This window comes from Podarcis pityusensis (genome assembly GCF_964106645.2).
Source record: "Podarcis pityusensis genome assembly, chromosome: 12".
Classification (NCBI taxonomy): domain Eukaryota; kingdom Metazoa; phylum Chordata; class Lepidosauria; order Squamata; family Lacertidae; genus Podarcis; species Podarcis pityusensis.
The window spans coordinates 38234011-38251599 of record NC_138037.1 but is presented as its reverse complement, the minus strand read 5'-3'; the positions used below and the strand labels follow the sequence as shown (position 1 = coordinate 38251599).

The following is a 17589-nucleotide window of genomic DNA, read 5'->3' as shown; positions in this document are numbered from 1 at the left end:
GTAGAGTTGAGGGTCATCTAGTCCAACCCCCTGCAATGCAGGAATCTTTCACCCAACGCGGGGTTCAAACCCATGACTTTGAGATTAAGAGTCTCATGCTCTACCGACTGAGCTACGGATTATGTCAACAGACTCATTGTAACATTGGGAATGGTGACAACCAAGTGGATGGAGAAATCTGCAATAAACAGAAGAATGTCTAGGCATTCAAGACTAGTTAATTTTTCTCATTAAAAAAACAACCACCTGTATTTGAATAACACCTACTGATAAGACATTTTAAACCGAGGACTTTGTAGCTAAGTTTCTAAGTCCAAAGCAGAATTTTAATTGTGAGACCGCAATGTTGCAATCACAATCAAGGGAAAAAATTGAAAGATGAGCCTTACCAAAGGGCATGAAGATGGCAGTGATGGTGGACCTCCAGAAGATGATGAAAAAGAGGCAGGAGGAGGTGGTGGTGGTGGTGGACATCCAGAAGAAGGTGATGGAAGGGGAGGTGGAGGCGGGGCAGGTGGTGGACCGCCAGAACAAGAAGGTAGAGGAGGAGGAGGTGGTGGTGGAGCTGCAGAGAAAGATGGCGGAAGAGGAGGAGGAGGAGGAGGTGCTGGTGGTGGGGCTCCTCCAGAAAGAGATGGTGGAAGAGGAGGAGCAGGTGGTGGCAGTGGAACAGGCATCTGTCAAGTTTCTATTTTCAGTCAGTCCGCTCTCAAAGATCACAGACAAAATGATCTAGGGAAAGAAAAAGAAAACTGATTTTACATCCTACATCCACCAGAGAAGCTTCCAGGTTGGTCATTCATAAAGCCGAAGACTTTTAATAAAAACTTAGTTCTGGGTGGAATCCATAGGTCCTTCACTCCTTTCCCACGCACATGAATAACAGAAGTTTAAGCAGGGGCACCCACACCTCAGGGCCCTCACGCAACGTCTCGCAGGGCCTCAGACAGCATCTCTGAGGCATCAGAGATGCTTTCTGAGGCCTTCTAAGACCTTGGAACCTGACTTCTGGTACCACGCTGGGCACCCATAGCCTGGGGCCCAAATTGGCTCCCCTGAGTCTAAGTTGCTGATCATGATGAAGAAATTATTATTATTACAGTGGAACCTCGGCTTCTGAAAGCCTTGGGAGCCAAACGTTCCGGCTCCCAAACGATCGAAAACTGGAAGTGATTGTTCCGGTTTTTGAATGTTCTTTGGGAGCCGAACATCCAGCGCAGCTTCCGTGGCGTCCAATTGGCTGCAGGAAGCTCCTGCAGCCAATCAGAAGCCGCACCTTGGTTCCTGAACCGTGTTGGGAGTCAAACGGACTTCCAGAACGGATTAAGTTCGGGAACCAAGGTTCCACTGTATTAGCTGAGCATGGAACATGCCCGTGTTGGGACACAACTAAATTTCCATTGACATCTAATTTTCTATGTGAAGACTTTTAAACTTCTTTAAAGAAGCGTATTCAGATATGATCCCTCATGTGACAATCTGACCTGATACAGTCCAGACACACATAATTCACTTCAATGAGAATTAGGCATTATTTCTTCCCTCTTGCCTCAGACTCTTATTCCTCACTAGGCCAACTGAGACTTCCCCTCTTCCCTTCTTCTACCTTCACCATTCTCATGCTCCCTCATTTCTTACTCATGGCAGGCAACGATGTTCCAGCTTCTCTACAATAGTGAATAACTCTCGGCCCGCGTCAACCTTTCTAGCACTTGTACTTTTATTTTATTCTGCCCACTGACTGACTCAAACACTCTTCCCCTGGAACAATATGCCTCAAGTTTCTGAGCACACCACTGTTTGCAATGATTGCAATCATTCGGCGGCGACCTTCGCCTTAAACACCAGCTTTGCAAATGGAACCTCGTCCACGAATGTTAAAGCCGCACTTGTGGATCCATCTTGCTATTATTCCTTACAGCAGAGTGTGCCCTTGAAAGGAAAGCTGAGAAATAAGTATAGCATTTACGCAGTGCTCTGCTAACAACCACTTTCCTCCCAGATGGAATTTTCCTTTATGCCTGAGGCAAGGAACCTACGGTGGTTGGAGTCTTTTTTTTTTTTAATTAATATTTATTAAAGTTTCAGAAAAAATGAAATCACATTAATAAACAAGAAAAATTTGAAAAGAGAAAAGAAAAATACACAATAGAAAATACAAAATACAAAATACAAAAAGAAAAGAAAGAGAAAAAAACCAGTTAAAAACAATTCCGTCTTTTCATAACTTCTTTTACATTTACTTGTTTCCCGGACTTCCTCATACCTCCGTCTTTTGTATTCCAATTCCAGTTGTTAATCCAGCAATTTCTTTCCCTCCTTTTTAATCCCAATCCTTAATCTTAATATATTATGACATTAGATTTTTCCATTCTTTTAACTTTTTTAATCCTAATCCTTAATCTTAATATATTTATAGCTTTAAAACCTATACAGCTAGAAGCCATTTAACTTCAATCCAACATCATTCTAACGTTCATTAATTTTGCAATGTTTCTGTAAATAATCTTTGAATTTCTTCCAATCTTCTTCCACTGACTCTTCTCCCTGGTCACGGATTCTGCCAGTCATTTCCGCCAATTCCATGTAGTCCATCATTTTCATCTGCCATTCCTCCAGTGTGGGTAACTCTTGTGTCTGGTGGTTGGAGTCTTAACTTCCATCAGCACAGCCAATGGTCAAGGATAATGGGAGCTGGGCTACAGCAACATCCCCTCCCTGCTTTGAACAAAGGCTCTTTCCCTAGTTATCAGCTCAAACTGGGAGCAGGCACTGTGTGGACTATGGGAATCCCGACCAGGCACTTTTTGTCTGGCATACAAGCAGGGCTGGCCTGTTGCAGATATTAATATTACACAGTTTAAAGCAACTGGGAGCATAAGAACTGACTCCTTTTGGACTAAATCATTACCGAGGCCCATAAAAAATACTCTTCAAACTTTTAGGGCAGAACATTCTTCATTAAAACATCAAATGTACTTTTAAAAAATACCCATATAATGTTTGTGTGCTGTCCAGCACTGGCTCAGCATCTTAGAAAATAGGAAGTAATCCCAAAATCAAAATGGTGCCTCTCCCCGCCCCCCATCCCAGCCTGCCTAAGGCTAAGCAGCTCTTTTTGGAGAGCGATTATTACATGCTTTTGTTCTCTGCCTTGTTTGGATAAAGACTAACAGTCACCACCTTTCAAGATGGTGAATTTGCAACCCAGTACCTTCACTCTCAGCACAGAGCAGAGAAACAACCAAGAGGGAATCCTTAGAAACTTAATGTTTGGGAGGAAACCAATGTTAGCAATTAAATTTCCCCATTTTAAACCTTTATCAATGCATATACATTTTGCATTTTGTGAATTAAACCCATTACACTTAATGTAACCACCTTATTAGGCAGATGCTGGTGAGTGTGAATGAGCCGATAGCAAAAGCCTCTCAGCTTTCCCTCCTCAGCTGTTCCTCTCTGTTGGACACAGCATGAGTCACCTGAGTCACCTAAACTAGTCTTGGCTGCAGCAGAGGACACCTTCCCTTCACCAATGTTGCCGTAAGATTCATCTGGCAGTACAGTAAGCATCTGACATTTTTGTCTCAGGCAGCAACCTGTTTGGGGCTGACCTTGCATCAATTAGAATAATAATGTTTCTAACGCTGCATTCATGGAGAGCAGCTCAAAGAGGAAACAAGAATAAAAATGTCATGTATGCAGTCTATGCTTTGCTTGGTTGCCCTCCAGAATTCCCACGCCCTCCCACAGCACAGAATGCAATTATTAAATCCAATTAAGTAACTTGGAAGAACAGACTCCAATAAGGTTTTTTTGTCATGAAAAATCGAAGCTTCAGTTTAAGACTGGTACCATGGTGATATGAGAAATTATCTAAAAACCAATTTAAATTTCTAGCCCTTCACCTCCACAGAGATTCCTACTTATTCCACATTTATAGAGGTTTCTACTTATTCCACAAGGACCAACTCTCCCCATGCGAACTGACCTGGAACCATCATCTGAGGCCCTTCTTTGTGTGCCCCAAGAAGAGAGGCCTGGAAGGCAGCAAGATGAGAACAGGCCTTTTCTGTGGTGGCTCCCCATCTGTGGAATGCTCTCCCCAGGGAGGCTCGCCTAGTGCCTTCATTACATATATTTAGGCCCCAGGCGAAAATGTTGCCTTGGGCGGATTAAACGTGTTTGTGGGAGGGGAGTTTTTTGTTTTATTAGGCATTTTGTGTTCTCATTTTGCATTTTTATGTTGTGAACTGCCCCTGTGATCTTCAGATGAAGGGTTGTACACAAATTTAACAAATACAGTCATACCTCGGGTTAAAGATGCTTCAGGTTGAGCGTTTTCAGGTTGCGTCCCACGGCGACCCGGAAGTAACGGAACGGGTTACTTCTGAGTTTCGCCGCTCGTGCATGCGCAGACGCTCAAAATGACGTCATGCGCATGTGCAGAAGCAGGGAATCGTGACCCGCGGATGCTGGTTGCGTTCTGCTCAGGTTGCGAACGGAACGGATCCCTTTCGCAACCAAAGGTACCACTGTAGTAAAAATAAATTATTGACCTCTTGGCCAAAGAATCACAGCTGATCTTCCTGAGAAACCCCAGGAGTCTCTGGAACATAGTATGAATCTACAGTTCAACCATTTCCTAATGGCCTACAGCACCACAAACCTGTATCTTTGTCTGAATAATGTTCTCAAGAGTGTTTATAATAACAGCAGGACTGTTAGCTTATCTGCTTCCATCAAATTCCCTTTCATGCATGGAAATGTCACGAGCGATTCCACCCGTAGCCACAGCTTGTTTTCCTCCCCCAAGACATCGCGAGCGCATGTTCACCCTTTGTCCTTGGCTCTGTGAGTCACAGGAACCAGCAGCAGCTGTAGGTTCCCTAGTGATATTTAGTCTTGTACAATTTGATCCCGCTATGCACACCCTCAAGACCTCGCTCAAAATGTTCCCCCATCTCGCCGTTTCCACGGTTTCCACTTCTGCCCTGTTTGCAACCCGGCAATCTCACATAGATCCAATCGCACTAGATCCACCTTTCCGATGAGGTACATTTTTGCAAAGCTTTCCTTGTAACTGAGCAAGCAATCCCCCCCACAGGACATTGCATTTACATTTTGAGTTTTGCACAAACAAGCTTATTGGCCAATATCCATTTGCTAGGATCTTCAGGGCAACATACCTGTTACTAATGCACCAACCCACCCCCCTGAACAATATCAGGATATGGAACTCAAGAATGTTATTTAAAAAGCAGGTATTTTAAGCGCTGTAGCCTTAGGAAAAGGAAAGCAACAGGCACTGTTGTTCTTCCAAGTCAATACTGTAAATTAAAATGCAATACAATTCACCCAGGCAGTTATTGTTTGACTTTAAAAAAAAAAAAAAATCTTTGTTAGTTTCTTCCATCTGTACATTTCACCTACCTAAAAGTGGGCATGCTGAAGGTCACAGAGGCACGATCCCAAATATAAGACAGCTTCATCTTGATAGCAGCTAGATCTGCTATTGCCTAGACTACAATAGTCATTAGAAATCTGATTTATACCAAGCCGGACTACTTGCTCATTTAACCCACTATTTCCTGCTCCAGGGGTACCCTATGCGCTGCCTTCTGGGTGCTGTTGGACTACAACTCCCATCAGCCTCAGCGAGCGTTGACAATTGTCAGGAATGATGGGAGCTGCAAATATGGGAGAGATATAGAAGTTTATTAGAATCAAGAACTCCCCACTGGCTATCTCCGTTAGAAGTTATGAGTCTTAAGAAAGTCAATATGAGGGGGAACTGGATTACATATAAAGAACTGATTACAAAAGAAGGAGGAAAATGGAAAATGAAACCCTATGAAGAAGTGAAAGTGTATATGTATATTTGGTTTCATTATTACCAGGTTAATGAAATGTTTTAAAAGGACCTAAAAGAAAGAGGTTATGAGGAAAAAGAATCTAAATTTCAAACAGAAATAATAAATAATGAGAATAAAATTTTGTCCAAGATGTATAAAATTTTGCTAGAATGGTATACAAAAGATGAGGAAGTTAAATCAGTTATGATACACTGAGCCAGAGATGTGGGTGATAATATACAGTTTAAGGATTGGATAAAACTGTGGAATGAAAATATAAAATTTACGGCATGTACTGCGTTAAAGGAAAATGTTATGAAAGTGATATATAGATTGGCAAAAATGTATAAAACATGTAATAAGTGTTGGAAATGTAAAGAAAAAGAAGGAACATTTTATCATATGTGGTGGGATTGTAAGGAGGTGAAGGGCTTCTGGGAAATGCTATATAATGAGATGAAAAAGATGTTGAAATATACATTTGTTAAGAAACCAGAGGCTTTTCTTTTAGGAATAGTAGGAAATGAAATAAATAGAAAGGACTGTAAACTTTTCCAATACGCAGTAACAGCAGCGAGAATACTACTGGCCCAAAAATGGAAACAGGAACAATTGCCGACGCTTGAAGAATGGAGAATGAAACTGATGGATTATGCAGAACTAGACAAACTAACAGGAAAGATTAGATATCTACGAGATCAAAAGTTCATTGAGGACTGGGGAAAATTTTCAGATTATTTGAAATGTGTATGTGATGAGCAAATAACGCTCATCATGCGTATTTAAAAATTTGTATAATGGATGATTGTCAGAAAGGTTGAAGGAAGTCTAAAAGAGAAAATATGTGATAAATTCAGATTGGATATTATAAATGTATGTTGGAAAATTTAATAATTTTTTTTTTTAAAGAATGATGGGAGCTGCAGTTCAAAAACACCTGGCGGGCGCCATGTTGTCCGTGGCCTACTCAGACGGACAGCAGCACTCCAAATACTCAAGCAGGCCTCTCCTATGACCTGCTTCCCCCTCCTTTCCATTGGCGATGCCTAATATCTTCTGTATGCAAAGCATCTTCTCTGTTCCCGAGCTGCAGTCCCACCCCAGGTTTATAAGGTTATTGAGTAATCAGAGTTAGAAGGGACCACAACATCATCTAGCCCAGCTCCTGCAATGCAGGAATCTTTTGCCCAATGTGGGGCTCGAACCTACAAGTCCTGAGGATCCAGAGTCTCATGGGGCTATAATCAGAAGCTTCCTGGGAATCACTTGGCCATGTCACCCCACAAGCTTGTTCCCTCATCTGTGTGACATCCCTTGAGTTATTTGAAGATGGCTACCATATCTCCTCTCGGGGTGGATCTACACACAGGGGAAAAACTGCTGTAAGTCAGAAATTAAATCGTTATAACAAAAGAAAAAACACCATGTAAAAATTGCATTGATTTTCTTCTGCTCTCTGCCGCCATCTGGTGTTGCATGTTTATAACACAGCCAAAACTTTTTTTTACTAATGTAGCTGAGTCCTCAGTCTCCTCTTTTTTAGGTTAAACTCCCCTTGATCCCTCAACCGTTCTTCATAAGCCTTGGTTTTATCGTGTTTTTAATATTCTGTTGGGAGCCACCCAGAATGGCTGGGGAAACCCAACCAGATGGGCGGGATATAAATAATAAATTATTATTATTATCTTGGTTTCCAGATCCTTGATCATCTTGGCCACCCTGCTCTGCAGCTTATCAATACCCTTATCTCCAGCTTAGCAATATCCTTCTTAAATGGTAGTGCCCAGAACTGGACATAGTATTCCAGGTGGGATCAAAGTTATATAGAAAACCAGGATTGTATAATGACAGGAAAAAGGAGGAAAAAGGGGAAAAAAAGAAAACCAGCATTGTACATCTGTTCAAGTCATCTTTCATATTTGGAGAGGAAGATTAAAAGATTTACCGGGTCTACCACTTGCTGCTGCCAGCTGGCTCTAAATAACAGCTGAAGTTATTGGTGCAGGTGTGCTACAAAGGAGGCTGTGTTGGACGGACGGAATAAAATATGAGTAAACTAAAGCCAGGTTTTGAATACACAGGGTTGCCATACATCTGGAATATTCTGGCCGGGATTCGGCCATTGGAAACTGTGTCTGGGCGGAAATCGCTAAATGTCCAGGAAAATCTGGACATACGGCAGTGTAGATTTTGGAGAATTTGATTAAAAACAGCTCAAAAACTTCTTTTTTTAAAAAAAAACCCTAAAAGCTCAACAACTTCAGCAAAAAAAAAGAGACATCAACAACTTTTGAAATATGGTAACTCTAGAATACATTAAGCAGCAAGAGTGTTTTTTCATAACCTAAAAAACCAGCTCTTGCTTATCAGGCAAATAAACAATTATTTCAAAGGTAAATGCTTACAAAACTTCAGATGGCGATTCTTAGAAGAGGTATTCCCCCTCTCCTCTCATACAGGAAATGATTTCTCTTCTAAGATGGTACCTAGCATGATTTTCATTTCCTCCTTCTCTTCTTCATCAGAGTTATTACTTTAAGCACAGGCACATTTATCCTCATGACTATCCGAGGTAGCTTTCTCTGAGATGCTGGCAGAGATGGAGGCCAGGTGTTTGTGTGAACTGAAAGTGAAACCTGACTTTTGACATTTTGACATTAAAGGCTCAGCAGTAGCAGCTTTTAAACTGACCCCTGGGGAAACACTAGCAAGGAACATCCAATTTGGGATCATTTCATTGGTGCTTTGTTTCCAAACATCTAATCATTCTGGTCTTTTATCATGTCTCTAAAGGTAGGTCTTTATCTCCAGGTGAGCATCTCAGACATGCTGTGCTCAAATACTGTGTTGGTCTAACTATCACCATATCACTACCATCACAGATAAGTGACCCAGTTTTATGTTCTTTTTATATTTTTACCTTTGATTTTTTATTTATTATGTATATTGCTTTGAGAAGATTTTCTTCTTCTTGATTTAGCAGCATAGAAATTTATGCAGATATAAAGAAAAGCAAATTACCCAACCCAGAATAGTGAGTTGTGTTTTGTGTAGTGATGCCCGACATCTTGTGTTAGGTGGGAGGAAGTGAGGAAATTTAAGTGTTTGCATTTATTTTGGATGTTAAACTAGTCTGTTATGCTGGTCATTATGTAAGTAGACTCATCAAAGCCAATCCACACTTCTACTTAACTTCGATTGTGCAACTTTTAATTCCTCCTGGTCTATGCTACATTCACCGAAAGTAGCTGCTTTCACTTTTCCCCCTATAAATCCAGATTTTCCCCTACCTACAATGGTACCTCGGGTTAAGAATTTAATTCATTCTGGAGGTCCGTTATTAACCTGAAACTGTTCTTAACCTGAGGTACCACTTTAGCTAATGGGGCCTCCTGCTGACGTCATGCTGCCGCCACACGATTTCTGTTCTCATCCTGAAGCAAAGTTCTTAACCCAAGGTACTATTTCTGGGTTAGCGAAGTCTGCAACCTGAAGTGTCTGTAACCCGAGGTACCACCGTACAGTGGAAGCTCAGGTTGCAAACGTGATCCATGCTGAAAGCACGTTTGCAACCCGCAGCGTCCGCAATCCACAGCACCACATCTGTGCACGTGTGGTTTGAGATTCAGCGCTTCTGTGCATGCGCAAGCTCCAGAACCCGGAAGTAACCCATTCCGGGACTTCCGGGTTCGGCGTGGTGCGCAACCCGAAATCGTGCAGCCTGAAGCATCTGTAACCCGAGGTATGCCTGTACAGTGGTACCTTGGGTTAAGTACTTAATTCATTCCAGAGGTCCGTTCTTAACCTGAAACTGTTCTTAACCTGAAGCACCACTTTAGCTAATGGGGCCTCCCGCTACTGCCGCCGTGCCACCAAAGCACGATTTCTGTTCTCATCCTGAAGCAAAGTTCTTAACCCGAGGTACTATTTCTGGGTTAGCAGAGTCTGTAACCTGAAGCGTATGTAACCCAGGGTACCACTGTAGTTGGTTTTAAAACCACTGCACGCTTATGCCTTTCTCATTTTTTTTCCACTGTAGACAGTTAATCCATGAGGATTGGGGTTGGGCATTGCTGGAAAGAATGAATAATGGAAAACCCAGGAGCAGAACAAGAAACACCACATTCTAAAAATCATATACCAGAGCACAAGGAGCTCAGGTATGGACCTCAAGGTGACAAACCGAATACAGAAACTCTGGGCTTTGCAGGCAAGTGCAGATGGGCTCTCAAGATCTGCACCAATCTCCTGTTGAAGGCATCCAATTCACGTGACCCAACAATGCTACCTCCATAAGAAACATTTTTGCCCATGCAACCCAGGAGATACAGCGACTGCACTCTGGTGCCAAAGAGTCTCCCTGAGCAAATTTAGCACAAAGGCGTACATTAAAGCTGATCCATGGCAGAGTCCCTAGATCACAGTAAAGCCTTGACCATCATCAATCATTTCCTACAAAGGATTAAGATAAACATGCAAACAATATTTCCTCCCTTGCAAATATGCATAGGACTATGGTCTTAAATTCATTGCTTGAATCAACATGACGACAGATTAGAAAAAAAAGAATGCAAACAATAAAGGTATGTTCACTGAGGGTGAAATTCCACTTCTTGAAACTGAGTTAAATCAACCATAGTAATACATTTAATGTTTTTGGGTTCTAAATTTTCTGTGATGTTATTTTTAAACAGAAACATAGATTTTACCCATTGCTGAAAAGCAAGATTGAATGAGGGAAGAGAGAGAGAGAGAGAGAGACCCAAGAGTGTAACAACAACAACAACAACAACAACAACAACAACAACAATAATTTATACCCTGCCCATCTGTATTGCAATAAGTTTGGGTTTTTGATTCATAGAATCGGAAGGGACCCAAGAGTCGTCTAGTCCAACCCCCTGCAATGCAGGAATTCCTCTCCCAGCCTGTGATTTTATAGCTAAAAGATGGGATTTCTGCAAAAAACAAAGGAAGAGGTAAAATAATAAAAAACCAGGTCTGCTAAATAACTGCTTTGTAATGTGAGCTAGGGGACGCGGGTGGCGCTGTGGGTTAAACCACAGAGCCTAGGACTTGCTGATCAGAAGGTCGGCGGTTTGAATCCCCGCGACAAGGTGAGCTCCCGTTGCTCGGTCCCTGCTCCTGCCCACCTAGGGACCCCTGACCATTAGGTCCAGTCGCGGACGACTCTGGGGTTGCGGTGCTCATCTTGCTTTATTGGCCGAGGGAGCCGGCGTACAGCTTCCGGGTCATGTGGCCAGCATGACTAAGCCGCTTCTGGTGAACCAGAGCAGCGCACGGAAACGCCGTTTACCTTCCCGCCGGAGCGGTACCTATTTATCTACTTGCACTTTGATGTGCTTTCGAACTGCTAGGTTGGCAGGAGCAGGGACCGAGCAATGGGAGCTCACCCAATCGTGGGGATTCGAACCGCCGACCTTCTGATCGGCAAGTCCTAGGCTCTGTGGTTTAACCCACAGCGCCACCCGCATCCCTTATAACACTATAGTATTTCAAAATTCATAAACAGAAGACATATAATATGTGCATGGAGTCACAAACTAATAAGCATCAAATTAATGTTCCATGAACAGGAATGGTAGGCATGGTAAGTCACTGTTAAAGATCACTGAAATGGAGGCAGAATGCCTTTCTTTAAGATAAATTTATTGTCATTGTCCGTATATACACAGTATACACAACAACGAAAATCAAACACCCACCCAAAGACCGGGTTCACATACACATTTGCACGTATCTCCAACACTCTCATCCTATTCAGACATAATCTATAAAAACATATCATACTCCAGAATGTAACATAACCTATTAAAGGCATAACATAACCTAAAAACCTGTCTCATTCCTTCCTACTCCCTGCTTGCTATTTCTTGCAACTGGCCCTGAGATCATTATTTAGTGCAATCAGAGCTCTTGGATAGAAACTATTCAGAAGGCGTGTGGTTCGTGTTTTCATTGTCCTATATCTTCTGCCCGAAGGCAACAGTTCAAAGAAGTTGTGAGCAGGATGGGTGGGATCTCTCAGGATATTGTGTGACTTCTTCAAAGTGCGAGACGTGAAGATCTCATCCAGGGTTGGTAGTTGGAGCCCAATAACATTCTGGGCAATTTTAATTATTCTCTGTAAAGCTTTTTTATCCGTTTCAGAGCTGCTCCCATACCACGATAATATACTATAGGTTAAGACACTCTCGATGGTACTGTGATAATAGGACAGAAGTAGGTGCTGAGATAGATTCAGTCCCCTGAGCATTCTCAGGAAATACAACCTCCCCTGCACCTTCCTCACAACCATATTAATATTTGCAGTCCATGAGAGGTCCTCAGAGATGTAAATGCCCAGGTATTTAAAACTACTAACCCTCTCCACCTCCTCGCCATTTATGTGCAATGGTAAAAATACACTTTTCTTTCTCCTAAAGTCAATTATGAGTTCTTTGGTTTTTTTGGTGTTAAGCATAAGATTGTTTTCTTTACACCATTGAATTAACCCCTGTACTTCTTTCCTATAAGCAGTCTCATCGTTCTCACTAATGAGCCCCACCACTGCTGTATCATCCGCAAATTTGATGATTGTGTTGGACTTATACAGTGGGGTGCAATCAATGTGTACAGGGAATAGAGAAAGGGACTTAGCACACATCCCTGAGGGGCTCCTGTGCTTAATACTAGAGTAGAAGAATAGTAAGGGCCCATTCTCACTGTCTGCGGCCTATCAGTCAGGAAATTCCTTACCCACAGACAGATCTTCTGATGTATACCCAAATTGGTCATTTTAAGAAATAACCTGTCTGGCAGAATTGTATTGAAGGCAGAACTGTAGTCCACAAACAACAGCCTTGCGTAGGTTCCCTGTCGTTCTAGATGACTCAGTACAGTATGGACAGCGATGGAAATAGCATCATCAGTAGATCTATTTCTTCTGTATGCAAACTGGAACGGGTCTAGAGTGGATGGAAGACCAGCCTTAATATGATCTAGCACCAATCTCTCAAAACATTTCATAACGACAGATGTTAAGGCTATTGGTCTATAGTCATTGAGAGATACCACCACTGACTGCTTGGGGACTGGCACTATAATCGATGTCTTCAGGCAGGTAGGGACAGAACCCTGCAACAGGGATAGGTTAAAAATGTCCGTAAACACACCAGCTAATTCTGCAGCGCAGTCCCTAATAGCCCGTCCCATGATTCCATCCGGTCCAGCTGCCTTCCTAATGTTAATGCTCCGAAAGGCACGTTGTACGTCACAGGTCTGTAATAAAAATGGTTGTCTATCAGTAGTAGTTTCTGATGATGTGCTGGTAGCCAATGCTGTAGTGACGGTAGTTCCAGTTCCCACCTCAAAGCGACTAAAAAATTGATTCAGTTGATCAGCCAGGTGCGCACTGCTGCTAGCCAGTTCGTTTTTAATATTTTGCCCTGTAATTTGTCGCAGGCCTTGCCATACTCGACGAGGGTCGGAGCTCTCAAAATGTTTTTCGATCCTCCGGCAGTACATAGCTTTGGCGTTCCTAATGCCCTTTTTCAATTTGGCTCTGGCTTCTCTATACTGTTGCGCATCACCAGAGTGAAAAGCAGCATTTCTTGCCTTTAACAGAAGATACACATCCCTGTTTAGCCAGGGCTTGTTGTTAGGGAACACCCGTATTTCCAAAGTTCATTTCCTACTAATGTGAGGTGATGGGTGCTCCAAACGTAGCAATAGGGTGCTCCAAGCACAGCAGCAGACAGAACAGTTCTTCCAGGATAATGAACTGTTTCAGTGATAATTCTTCATCTGCAAATTGACTGTCCCCAAAGGTACATCAAATGGCCATGGATCAGCAATCACTTAAAGCAGATACTGCTAAGTATGACAAGAGAGATTTTCTTAGGGTGCATCTGGGCATGCATAGTTTCATGGCAAGCCTCACAACATATCAAGGTACAGATCAGGATACGGAGATCTTCCCCTCAACCAAAGTTCAGGAGCAGCCTGTTCTCTCCCCAGTTTGCAAGAGAAGAATGAATCTGCAGGACAGTGTGGTCCGATTAGAGTGCTGGACTAGGACATGGGAGACCAGAGTTCAAATCAGCCTATGAAACCCACTTGGTGACTAGGGGCCAGTCGCTGTCCCTCAACCTAAACCACCTCAGAGGGTTGTTGCTGCAAGGGTAAAATGGGGAGGGGCAGAACTATGTGCTCAGTATTAACCAGCCACGACAACAACAACAGAGAGCAAGCAACACATTTAAGGTAACATGTAGTTCAACAAAATAGATGGCACCTGCTGCAACATCTACTATCTAAAAACAAAGTCTGCATATTTCCTCCAAAAAAAACTACTTTTTAAAACCATATGCAAATGAATTCAGATGGGCAGAGCAATCCTAAGGGGGGGGGTGCAGCAGAACCGCTCCCACATCCTAAGCCCAGCCACCTTGTGTCAGTTGAGGTGGAAAGTGGGTGGTTGATGTCCTGTCTTCAACTTCACCAGTTCCTGGCTGGTGTAGCTGAGGGGTTCAATGACTGGACCCCCGAAGGACCCATGGAGCTCTGGATACAATGGACCCCAAACCACTGGTGCCCTACCCCTGAAACACCCCATTTGGGGGCTATTTGCTACCATTTGGTAGGAGAACTGCCAACCATAGTTTTCCATCTCTTTGGGCATAGAGCAGCGGTCGGCAGGGTTTACCTCGTCTGGGCCAGTTCACTCCAGCGGAGATCCCTCTGTGGGCCAGATCGCGCATGCACATGAGTGCACGCAGCTGTGATTCCTGGCGTCTGCACAGATGCAATTTTTGGCATCTGAGCATGCACAGACGCGATTTCCGGCACCGCAAGAGAGAGTCCCCATGCCGCGCTGCGCCGGTTTAGCACTGCACGCGGGGACTTGCCAAGTGGGCGGCTTGGTTCGGGGGCAGCTCATGGGCCAGTTAAACGGGCCCCGTGGGCTGCTTGTGGCCCATGGGCCTTATGTTGCCTACCCTGGCATAGTGGGAGGGTGTCTCTGCTGCAGAAAAGCCACACACACCCCTTGCCTGGGGGGAGCAGTGTTCTCATGTCCCAGCAGAGGGGTATCCTAACCACCACCCCATGGCCAGCAGAGACGCATCTACAGGGCACTCATACCATCATCCTATAGCCATCAACATCAACCCCGAGGTAGGACCGCACTCTTAATTAAATCTGTTTTGTTTAATTCATTAAGATTTATCCAGTTGGATGGCAGCCCTAATAACAGTAATACACCAGTGCATCATCCTTAATTAATGAAATGAATATTCCTGTTCAAGGACAGACATAAAGCTCAAAAAAATATGTATATGCAATTACATCTATTGAATCCGGCATGCTTCAATGGGAGAGAGATACTAGTACCAAGTCATTAAAAACATCCAAGTCATTCAAATGCTGGCAGAACGCCACAGCCCTAGAACTAATTTACTTTTCTTCTTTTCAGTGACTAGGGCTATCAAGCTTATTAGAACAAGTTTTGCACAGTGCCTAGAAAACGGAGGTCAGAGACTGACTGGGGAGGGGGGTGGAATGCAGATAAAAGTAAAATGGAGAATTTGATAAGATCTTTTACAACACTTAATACTCCGCATACACACTGTTTCTGTTAGATATAACTTTATAGGCAGCTTGTCTTATATAATCATGTACACTTTTCTGAGCAGCTCTCAGTGCAATCTGGTACATGTCTACCAAGCAGCAAGTTCTTCTGAGTCCAATGGGGTTTACTCCCAGGTAAGTGGGGATGGGATTGCAGCATATCCCCAAGTTTCTGAAGATGGGCACCTCGATATTTAATGTGCTTCTTGCAGAAAACATCAGCGTACCTGAAACAAATCCAGTTGCTGCAGACGAGCATCCTTTTGCCAAACACCTGATTCCCCCCCAACTTTTTTTAAAAAAAAACTCCTTCCAGGCCACTGAGAAGTATGAGGGTTGCTTCCCCCCCCCCTTCCAGATTCCATATTTGCAATTCTGTGTACTAGATTGCCTGCTGGCCTGTCTGCCCCCCAGGGAAAACCCACCACAAAGTGACTGTTGTCCACAGCATTTCAATCAGAGATGTTCTGTCCGCTATTTAAGCCTTAGTTTTTAAAGCATTAGGCTGCAGCTGCAGCCAACCTGACCCTAGTCTGAAACAGGTGCTCTTACTTACAACAGACGATACACCTTCTTTCCATCTATTCGTTTGGCTCTGCAATTATCATGCATCCCTCCCATTCAGGGTCTAGTATTTATAGTCCCCTATTTTCAATATAGGGTCACCTTTCTTACAAGTAAGAAAATAACTTAACAAAGGGGGAAAACAACTCTAGGACTTGATTGATAGGAATATATAGAAGAAAATGGAGCAAAAACTATTATGTACAAGCTCTGAAAGTCATTATCGAGCAATATATATGCAGCATAAAGAAATAATGAAAATAAAAAAAGTCCAATGGAACTTATTTTCAAGAAAGCACACTGAGCAGAAGCAGGAAAGGGAGAGAAAGAATGTGCTACATAATTACAGCTACTATAAACAGGTAATCATTAAACCTGCCAGCTCAAAGGAAGCATGTTTCCATATACAGATCCACCTCCACAGGCAAATCTTCCCAAAACCTCCAGGAAAATCCTCCAGTTTCCCAAGAGTTTGGCAATTTCACCTGCAAATTCCATTTCCGAGTATTTTATAAGCAAAAGCAAACATGGCTCCTGTTTGGCAGCCTTTCATAAATAATACAATGATCTATTTCAAGCCCTTGTAATGGACCCACTTTGACAACTGACCAAGCCTATACTTTTTCCAGGGCTGTAAGGCCAGGGCAGCTTGAGGCTTTATTTTTAAGAAATAAACAGCCCAAACCCAGAGAGCCAGACACAAGAGTCATACATTCAGAAGCAATTCTTCTGAATCTTCCCACGTTTTCCGCACCAGGTTCTGAAGGGGTCCAATAACTCCCTAATGCTGAAAACCAAGTGGGCACTTTAGTAACACTGGCAAAAGAACCCCTTTTGGAGAGATACCTGGTTGCTGCGGAATGGGGGAACATTTCAACAGAGGTGAGCTGAAGAAGAGAGATCTGAATTTGCAAAGGATCTCTGGTCCCCAATGGTCTGACCACCAACAGCAGCAGCATGCCTCCTACTCACCCGCCTACCTCCTAAAAATTATACTGCTGAAATCAACAAGGCGTCGAGGAACCAGGAGTGGAGTTTTTTTATGCGTGTGTGTGTGTAAGGAAAAGCAGAGTCCCTTTCTGTTCCTAAAAACAACCCGCTCCCGTTTCAAGCCGATCAGCAGCGCAAAGCCTAGGCGCGTTTACTCAGAAGGAAGCCTCGCTTTGTTCAAGGAGCCTTACTCCCTGGCAAGTGCGTTTTCTTAAGGACCTTGGGATCGGGGGCGCAGCTCTCGGCTCCATCCCAGGTCGAGGGTCCAGGGAACTTGGAGCGGACAACCGCGCTTCTCTGGTGCGCCCACCTGGACGGCAGGAGAGGCAGGTGCGCGCACGACTCTCTCCCTCTCGGGTCCCTTTCCCGCTGAGCCACGACCAAAAAGCGGGGCGCCGGGGGCGCCGCCGGGTCCCCAGCACTCACCTGCCCTGCACCGACAAGAGGAGCCGCCGCCGCCGCCGCCTTCTTCCCAGGTCTGGAGTCCGGCGAGAGCGCGGCGCCACTGCGTCCGAGGAAGGAAGGTGGTGGGAAGGGGGCGGAGCGCCGA

At 43.7% G+C, this 17589-nt stretch overlaps 1 protein-coding gene across 2 annotated transcripts in view; it reads right to left on the bottom strand.

Moving 5' to 3' along the window:
- The window catches only part of WIPF3 (WAS/WASL interacting protein family member 3), a 37569-nt gene extending 19993 nt beyond the window's left edge, over positions 1-17576 (bottom strand). The window contains exons 1-2 of one of the 2 annotated variants that reach the window (XM_080974868.1): positions 17466-17576; positions 390-732 (exon numbers count right to left, since the gene is read on the bottom strand). In XM_080974868.1, coding sequence (XP_080830994.1) covers positions 390-677 — 288 coding nt within the window. In that variant the 5' untranslated portion in view covers positions 678-732; positions 17466-17576. Of the gene's footprint in view, positions 1-389; positions 733-16895; positions 17033-17465 lie in introns of those variants that run through there. The other variant, XM_080974869.1, reaches the window with a different exon arrangement.
- Positions 17577-17589: the final 13 nt, after the last annotated feature.